General features: G+C 41.4%; 2 protein-coding genes across 24 annotated transcripts in view; both read left to right on the plus strand.

The window, feature by feature from the left end:
- The first annotated feature begins 1,092 nt into the window (after window positions 1-1,092).
- LOC142934305 (ZP domain-containing protein-like) lies at window positions 1,093-3,831 on the plus strand. The gene is made up of 6 exons (XM_076078836.1): window positions 1,093-1,129; window positions 1,717-1,901; window positions 2,004-2,404; window positions 2,688-2,787; window positions 2,979-3,186; window positions 3,288-3,831. Exons 1-6 carry the CDS (start codon window positions 1,093-1,095, stop codon window positions 3,422-3,424), a joined length of 1,068 nt encoding a protein of 355 aa, XP_075934951.1. The 3' UTR covers window positions 3,425-3,831.
- Window positions 3,832-6,752: 2,921 nt separating this feature from the next.
- Window positions 6,753-9,724, plus strand: part of ppfia1 (PTPRF interacting protein alpha 1) — a 47,775-nt gene continuing 44,803 nt past the window's right edge. For 13 of the 23 annotated variants that reach the window (XM_076078638.1, XM_076078639.1, XM_076078642.1 and 10 more), the window contains exons 1-3: window positions 6,754-7,761; window positions 7,965-8,602; window positions 9,722-9,724. The exon at window positions 9,722-9,724 is cut by the window's right edge and continues 255 nt beyond it. In XM_076078638.1, the coding sequence (XP_075934753.1) occupies window positions 9,722-9,724 (3 nt within the window). In that variant the 5' untranslated portion in view covers window positions 6,754-7,761; window positions 7,965-8,602. Of the gene's footprint in view, window positions 7,762-7,964; window positions 8,634-9,721 lie in introns of all 23 variants that reach the window. The other 10 variants (XR_012947690.1, XM_076078650.1, XM_076078634.1 and 7 more) reach the window with 9 other exon arrangements.

Genomic DNA, 9,724 nt, shown 5'->3' on the forward strand with positions numbered 1-9,724 from the left:
ATGAGATGTGGCAGAAGACATTATTTTAGAAATCTTAAAGTCAGGAGTCTCTGAGAACAGTTTGACCAGAAACTAGTTTTAGATTTTTAACATTTTATTTATCCACTACTAAATACTAAATACTATTACATTGCCTGTGAATTTAGTTTCCCACATTGAACGTCTCTGTCCTGTAAAAACACGTCTCTTTAAACTCTTTTCATGAACAACATGAACAGCTACAGCCAGCAGACCATTTGTCTTTGATAGAAATCAGCGACACTTGCTGAGGCAGCTTTGAAGTTTTGATCCACAGGCAGCAGCAAAGTGTCGGTTTTTAAGTATAACTTACTTATTGCACTTTGTAACTTAAATTAATCTTCTATTTTTTAACTCCAGTGGACCCAGCTGCTCCCTCGTGTCAGGAGGGACTCTACTTGCCAGAGTTTTTGGTCCCGACACCTTTAAACGGAGCCCGCCTCCATGCAGAGGTCGACAGAGAAGTGGAGATCAGAGTCAGAGCACGAGCGTCACACGCAACGTGAGTGAGAGCCGACGTGACCGGTGTTGCCTTGAGGCGCGTGAGATAACATCAGAGAGGAAAGAGTCAATAAATCTCTGCTTTCTTTGCTTTGTTATCACACAGAATACATGACATCATCATCAGCGGCCCACTGAACATCACCAAGCAAAGGAACACACATGGGGAGTTCGTCATCAGGTGGACGCCTATCCAAGATGACCTGGGGGAGTTTTTCCCGATCTGCTTTGCTGTTGAAGCTGTGACCGGGTAAGCTTTGGCTTCCTTGTGAGAGAATTTGTACGTGTGTGTGTGTGAAGCCATGATTTGACTTTGTAACACATTTATTTGCAGGTCTGCTGGAACCGCCACCACAAACAGTCACAATCACAATCACCACTCCACCCCATCTCCACAGTGAGTGACATTTCTCTGTGTTTGGTGTTTTTAAGCAACAAGGTAGAGATTCATCAATTAGGAGCCAAAACCTCCAGTAATAATTTGAACATGACATATCGGCCTAACTGAAAGAGTAACAGGCATTAAATCAGCGTTCACCGATGCTTCTCAGGTCCGGCGTCTATCAGTCCGAGATGAGGTGTGTTCTGGTAGAAGTTCGGAAGGTGGCAGGTGAGTCTACTTTAATCTCAACATTTAGTTGTTTAAGTACAGCTGTAATGGTGTGTATTTTCACCAAATATATCACACGCTAAATACTAAGTTAAAGAGCCAAATATTGTCTGCATGGCTGGCGTACATTAGAGGTTAAAAAGCCGCAAGACGTGCACTTCTATAAAGTGCTGTGATTGGTTGAACCTTCCTACCAGACAAAATTCAGAGCCGTCATTGAATGCAAAACATTCTACACAAAAATACCACGTTCACTGTTCATACCCAGTGAAACCAAACCAGCAGGACTGTAAAGAAACTTTCTTTTTGATGGAAACACAACCTAAAGGTGTCCTGTGGAGTTTCCTAGTATACGAACAAATACCATGTTTACATTCATTAGAACACATTGTGTGCATCGTGGCCTTGGGTGCCTTTCCTTCCTCATACAAAGTATTTTAAATCATGAACTGTTCACATCAATGTTTACCAGCTCGCAGTCTTTGTTTGCTGGAACGTTGCTGAAGTTCTTGTTGGCATTACTGCCCCCTGTAAATAAGTACACCATTGGTATATAATGTGTATTTTCTAACACTCTCTTCTTCTAGTTGATTCCCATGTGATCTGCACCGAGTCCACGATGAGAGTAGAGGTTGAGAAATCTTCATTCCATGGACTCCATGAGGATCATTTGCGGCTCAACGACGGCGCCAACACCGCCTGCAGGCTGCACTCCAACAGCACTTACGTCTTCGCCGACATCCCCCTCAGCGGTTGTGGCACTGAGCTCGAGGTAACGCAGGCTTTTGTTACCGGCTGCTCTTCTCTCTCAGTCGTTGGTGTTGCCTTTATCTAGCAGTATGAGGACTGAATACATAACCTTTGTTCACTGCAGGAAGACGGGGATAACCTCAGGTTCAAGAATGAAATCACCACGTTTGACAACACAGCCGACGTGATCACCAGGAAACACCTGCTAGAGGTGCACTTCTACTGCCAGTACCCCAAACGTGGAAACGTGACACTGGCCTTCACAGTACACAGGCCCATCGTCTCAGTGTGGGACAGGGGCTTCGGCAGGTTCACCTACCAGTTTGAGTTCTATCCTAACGACCAATACCAAGCCATGGTTGATCCAACTTCATACCCGGTGGTGTATGACATATGGAGCAGGATCTACATGCAGATAGAGGCCACCTCCTCCGTCAACAACACCGTGCTGTTTGTGGAGTCCTGCAGAGCTTCACCATATGACAACCAGAACTCCCAGCAGACCTACTCCATCATTGAGAATGGGTAGGCATGGACAGACCCCCTAGTGGCAATAGAGGGCATAACAGAGCATTTGTAAAGATTAGTTCTTTGATTGTTGCTTTAGGCTCTTCTGTGTAATGTCACCCTGTCAGGATGTAGAAGTCAATGCTTCACTGACTCCATCTTTTGTATAACCTATAGTACTTTTCTTATTGTGTGAATACCAATAGAACAATACCTCTGCCCCTATAGCAGCATCCACTGTAAGGCACAGAGTAACAAAGGCAACGTGTCTCATCTTTTTGTTGTGTTTTGCTCTGACTAGGTGTAAAGTAGACTCGACCGTTCAGATCCATTCCCCCTCCCACCCGAGACAATTCAGGTTCAGCATGAAGGCCTTCAAGTTCATCGGCATGTTTGATCAGGTAAAGAACGGAGCAGAGGACTGTTGATGTCTCTGGGAAATCTCTAAATGCTTCAACGAATAGGTCCAGTTCATGACGTCCTTTCATTTATCTGACTAGTTGTACTAAATGGAGGTTTTAACTGGATCTGAGCACAGCTCTGCTGTCGGTCCATCTGCTGGTGTGATGACAGCGTGTTCTGTTTCATTCAGGTGTACATCAGCTGCACAGTCCTGATGTGTGCAGCAGGGGAACCCAACACCAGGTCCTCTCAGGGATGCATCAGCTCCACAACGCCAGCCACTTGGCCTCATGACCACCACCGCAGAAAGAGAGAGGCTGCCGTGGAGAGTGCCAGGCACTTCGTTTCCCAGGGTCCCCTGCGCTTAAAGAGATCAGCGGAGAGCAGCGAAAGCTCAGGTATGAAACCAGAGAAAGGTTATTTGTTACCAGCACACTTCACTTCTTTGAGCCACTTTGGACCAGATCAAGTTAAAACATGGTGCTTGTTGTCTCTCCAGCGCTCCACCTGAATCTGAACCTGGTGTTCATCGCTGGATGTCTTCTCGCAGCTGTTGGCATGATCAGTGCCGTGGTCCTGTACAAGGCCAGGATGTCAAAGGTCAAATACCAACCTTTGTCCACAGATGAACGTTAAGACAGCATGCAGAATACCAGTTCTGCATTAATTACATTTGACTACGTAAAGCTTTTGATTCGTTTTGCTGTCAGATATTGAGTGCTCGTGTATCTTCTGTGCCCATTTAAAATGAGCTTCATATTAAATCCTTTATACATGTCTACAGCTTATAGGTGGAAATACTTCAGCGAGGAAACATCTGTGCCCGTGCAAACAGGAAACCAGAACGTTTCAGTTCAGTAATCCAATCATAGCTTTACAAACGCTTCTATTGTTATGTATGACATGATTTAATTAATATGTGCCGCCCTAATCATAATCATTGTGTCAAATGTTATCATCACATGTCAAAAGCCCTTTAGGGATGGACCTTGTCATTTATGAAACATTTAATGGATCAATAAAAAGATATATTCTCATGCATATGTTTTTGTCCACTTTAACTCATTTTTCTCTCTTACATACAAACACACTTCTCCTATTTCTTACTACAGAAATCTATCAAAAGTGCTACATTAAGTCTGGAGCTCCAAACATGTAGCTCACTGATTAAAGTCATCAAACTTCTAATGTTTTGTCTGATCAGCAGTCAAAAATCTAAAGATATTCACTTCACTTTGTTTAAAAACAGAGAAAAGTCTGAAAAAATGTCACATTTGAGAATCTGGAACCGAAAAATGTTTTGTAGTTTTTGTTAAAAAAATGACTTAAACAATGAAACGCTCATCAAAATACTGATTCATGTTTCTGTGAAACGACTGGAAATTTGAAGAATCACAAAAGATATTTTTTTAATTCTAGATTTGGGTATTTTACTAGACCCAAAAAATATAATATAATATGATGGATGGATGGATGGATGGATAGATCCCCCTGATGGATGGATAGATAGATAGATAGATACTTTATTCATCTTTTTCGCTACAGCAGCAATTATGGTACAGGTAAAAATAACAGAGTAAAAATCTTCAATTTTAAATGCAAATATCAAATGCACAATATATAAAATAAGAATAAAAGAGTAAAATTATTAGATTTAAAAATGCACAATAATGAAATAGAATAATATTAAATTAACTAACGAAACTAAACTAAACAGTAGTGTAGCGGTGTTATAGTCTTGTGAATGATCTGGCCTGAGGTGATTTATTATAAAGTCTTATTGCAGAATGTTCTCCTGTATCTGGATCAGTCTGTCCCTGCAGTAGGTGGTGGAGAGGGTGGTCCTGGTTATCCAACATGGACAATAGTTTCTTCAGTGTCCTCCTCTCCACCACCTCTTCCAGATAGTCTTGTTTGCAGCCAATGATGGAGCCGGCCTTCTTAATCAGTTTGTTAAGTCTGTTGGTGTCTCCGGCTCCAAAGCTGCTCCCCCAGCAGACTACAGAAGTACAGTGCACTGGCCACAACAGACTGGTAGAACATCTCTAACATCTTGCTGCACACGTTGAAGGATCGAAGTTTCCTCAAGAAGAAGAGTCGACTCATCCCCTTCTTGTACACAGCGTTGATGTTGGTCTTCCAGTTCAGTCTGTTGTCGATGGAGACACCCAGGTACTTGTACTCCTCCACCATGTCCACATCCTCTCCCAGAACTCTCAGCGGTTGTGGAGCCGTCGTCTTCCTCCTGAAGTCGACCACCATCTCTCTGGTCTTGGCCACGTTCAGACGCAGGTGATTTCTACCGGCCCACTCCACAAAGTCCTCCACTACTGCCCTGTACTCCTCCTCCCGTCCGTCCCTTATACACCCGACCACTGCAGAGCCATCAGAGAACTTCTGCAGATGGCATGACCCTGAGTTGTACTGGAAGTCAGTGGTGTACAAGGTGAACAGGAAGGGAGACAGAACAGTTCCCTGTGGGGCTCCAGTATCACTGACCACCGTATCAGACAGCACACGGCCCAGTCGGACAAACTGTGGTCTGCCTGTGAGGTAGTCAGTGATCCAGGAGACGGTGGACGCGTTAACCCCCACCACCCGCAGCTTCTCACTCAGCAGCACTGGTTCGATGGTGTTGAATGCACCGGAGAAGTCAAAGAAAATGATTCTCACCGGTTCATCCAGGTGAGCTCGTTGCAGCAGGTAGATGATGGCGTCGTCCACTCCAAGTCCAAGTGACATCGATATTTAGCATCATTTTCACTAGATTTTATTTTCCAATCTACGGGTCTATGTTGTAAAGTCTGCTCCACATTGTCAACAAAATATTTATTCTTGTATTTTTTGTGCTCCTTTAACTTGTGTATTATTAATCATAAAGCCTCTTTCATCATCCCTACATGTAATGAGATTACATTCAATCACCTTTAGAATACATTTATTCACGGCTCTGGAACAAAAACAGTCGAAAGGAAAATAATTGAGTGACAATTAAAAATATATAATAATTTAAAATAAATGATTACAATGTTGTCCCACCCTTATTGAGTATATTTTAAGTAATGAAGAAGGTTGTATTAATCTGGTAAAGCATCACGTTATAATATACTACGGTATATTCTGTATAATCAATAAAGTGTCGTTGCGTTGATACACCACAAGGTGGCGCAACTATTATGTTTATTGTGAGTCCAACATCAGCAATTTCATCTGCAACAGCTGAATGTAGGTCACTGTGAAATAATTAAAATATTATATTTAAAAACAACATAATAATAAATGCTTTATTCCCTCACATAATTAGTTTAGTGTCACTTATAGATTTGTGGCTGAATTCATACTTGTTATTTCAATGTTAATCCAAAAAGAAGGGAAATATAAAATTTGATTTTCAGTAAAATTATATTGTATTTTTTGTTGTAGGAAGAAATGAATTGTAATAATAATAATAACTTCATTTATATATAACACCTTTACGGCGATAATACAACAGAAAGATCAACAGTGAGGATCAACAAAGCAACACAACTATAGTGAGAGTTAAACCTGATAAAACACAACAGATTAAACAGAAAAACATTTTAAAAAACAGTCGATACGATAAAAAATAAATAAAATAAATAAAATAATTTGTAGGTGGATATAATAAGTAAACAAAATAAAATATATGAACTCAAACTATGACGACATGTAGCAGGTTTTACTGTATATGATTTGTATGTAGATAGTATATGTATATACTGTATATATATATATATACACACACACACACATTTAATATCTACATAATACATCAACATAATTAATTATTCCGTTTGATTGTTCCACACTCTTATGACCAGAGCATTAAAAAAAAGTCGATACGACAAAGATAAAATAATAAATAAATAAAATATATAAAAGTCCCCCTCCCCCCCCCCCCCCTCCCCTCTCCTCCCATGCTAACGAGAGGAGCTAGCTCGCTACAGTAACCCACCATTGGTTGTCCCGACCATCGAGGCTGTCTGGTAGTGGAGACGAGGAAAGGACCGACGGACGCCTCTTTTTTTTTTTTTTTTAAACTGGAGGAAATACCGAAAGAACGAAAGGGAATATAACGTTTAGCGGTTTGGGTTTTTTAAATTTTTTAACCAAATGGATCAAAACGTCGCTAAACGTTCAATGTTAGCTGGAAGTTTTACGAGTCGAGCAGAACGATGTGTTGACGCGACTCTGGAAGCTAACGCTAGCTAACGCTAGCCGATGAGCTAACGCTACTTGATAGATTAACGTTAATTATTTCAGCAGAGCTTTTTTTGGAGAGCTTTTTTTAAAACTCTTTTTTTGTGTTTTTCGATAATGTAATTTAAATAGAAATGAGATATTGTGTCATGTTGTCTACTTTTTATATAGAATAGAGCGAATGCTAAGACAACCTGGCGTTATCTTAGCTAAATTAGTAACGTATGAAACTAGCGAGCGTTAGCTACCTAGCAGGCTAGTTAGCTAACGTTAGCTAGCCGACGACTTTTAACCGACTTCAAGCCAAAGAGTTCTGCTTCAAATTAGCTAACGCTAGGAATATGCTACATCTGTTTCCACGTCACCTATCGCTACCTGTTGTGACATGTTATTGTCGCTGAGTAAACACACTTTTCTTCCAAAATCTAGATATGCAAACATCGAACCACCAGCTTACTTAATGCTAGCTAATGCTAGCCAATGCTAACGTTGAGTTAGCAGGACAAACTTTGGAAATCTACCCCCCGGCTTTTAGGCCTCTAGGAAACTATACCACTTTTTTTTTTTTTTCACCGAGAAGACCTTTTTTTTTTTACAGCCTTAATGCATCTCAGAGCCGCTGAATGGAATTTATATTCTGAATAACTCTGGATTTATTTGTCAAGTTTTGACGACGTAACAAACTGTTGGAGTTCTTGGGCTGTGTTGACGTTTACGTCATAAAGTAACGTGGATTACAATATCCGTCAAAGGTGAGGTACAGACGCACGTGACCATTACACAACTTTAAAGCTATAATTTAAGAAGTTATGCATCAAAGAGGATAACACTGATATGTCTGTCTGTCTCTCCCTGTCTGTCTGTCTCTCTCCCCGTGTCTCTGTCTGTTTGTTGCTCTGTCTCTCTATCTGCCTGTCTCTCTCTCTCTCTCTTCATACTTTATTCTCCATTACAGGAAATGTAGTTGGTCAAACTATTCCAAAAGTCCATTTGATTAATTTGCAAATGCAAATTATATTTTCACAAACTGCTCTTAATTGAGTCACCAGTAGCGGGCTCTTCTGTTATTGTTTTTCTATCATGTGAAGAAATACTAAAGCGATTTAAAAGTTGTAAGTCTATTCAAGTGTCCCGCCTCCAGAGGTTGGTTTGTCATCTTTACTTTTATTTATTGTTGTATGTGATGTCGCCATCTGTCACTCTCCTCCGTGGATGCTGTGTGACCTCATAAACATGGCTTGACCTCGTTATGCAGCGTTGCTTTTGTATTTTCATTTGCTTCTGATACATTAGTTTGCCTCTGTCCACCAGTACAGTAGTTTGCTAAAAGCAAATGGCTTTTAGCATCTCTGGTGATGCAAAGAACAAGAGGAAGGGGTTACAACTCCGGCTACCACTTAGTTCCTATTCAACGTGTTCCAGTTTGTAAGTTGTTGTTCCTTTGTAGGTATGTTAAATCCAGCTCACATGATTCTTTGGCTTTTTTTGTCTGGCAGTTCGTCCACAGGACCTAAGCTCCTTGGTGTGGAGAGTGGCTCTAACTCTCCAGACCTTCCTGCACAGCTGTTGTTAGATGCAGCATAGCTCAACAAGGTCCAGACAAACACAGCTGTACTAGTCTAAAGTATCTATCTATTTATCATCTGTCTATCTACCTACCTACCTCTCTCTACCTACCTACCCCTACCTACCTCTCTACCTACCTACCTACCTCTACCTACCTCTCTACCTCTCTACCTACCTACCCCTACCTACCTACCTCTCTACCTACCTCTCTACCTCTCTACCTACCTCTACCTACCTACCTCTCTACCTACCTACCTACCTCTACCTACCTACCTCTACCTACCTACCTCTCTACCTACCTCTCTACCTCTCTACCTACCTACCTACCCCTACCTACCTACCTCTCTACCTACCTCTCTACCTACCTACCTCTCTACCTACCTCTCTACCTCTCTACCTCTCTACCTACCTACCTACCCCTACCTACCTACCTCTCTACCTACCTACCTCTCTACCTACCTCTCTACCTACCTACCTCTACCTACCTACCTCTCTACCTACCTCTCTACCTACCTACCTCTACCTACCTACCTCTCTACCTACCTCTCTACCTACCTACCTACACCTACCTACCTCTCTACCTACCTACCTCTACCTACCGACCTACCTCTCTACCTACCTACCTCTACCTACCTACCTACCTCTCTACCTACCTACCTCTCTACCTACCTGTTTAATTATTTGGTTACCATCTTTTAACACTTTTACTGGTGTACAGTGGTTTGTCTTTTGAACAGGAGAATGACTGAAACGCAACCAATACAAACTGAACTCTTGGGAGGAATAATGTTGTTTCCAAGTCCATTAAACTTGCGCTTTAATTGAATATTGAACATAAATTAGGAGATGTCGGAGGCAAAAGTTCTTTTGGATTTGAAATGAGATCTTTTTTTCCCACCACCCAACTACAGCGGATGTATTTGGGTGGCAGCAAACTACAGTTGCTTTAAAATGTTGCTTGTGGTTCTTAATGTACTGATAAGTGACATTTACATAACGCACATTATTCAGAAAGAAGATGTGGGTTACGCTGGACAATCCATTGACCTCGTTATAAAGAGTTTTCAGTGTTGTTGCTGTTCACAACCTGTTTGTACTGACAGCTCCGTACTTTTCCATATCTCTTTCTGGTTCTTCTGGTTGTAGATG

Source organism: Anarhichas minor, unplaced genomic scaffold, assembly GCF_050575085.1.
Source record: "Anarhichas minor isolate MPS153535 unplaced genomic scaffold, ASM5057508v1 ptg000067l, whole genome shotgun sequence".
Classification (NCBI taxonomy): Eukaryota; Metazoa; Chordata; class Actinopteri; order Perciformes; family Anarhichadidae; genus Anarhichas; species Anarhichas minor.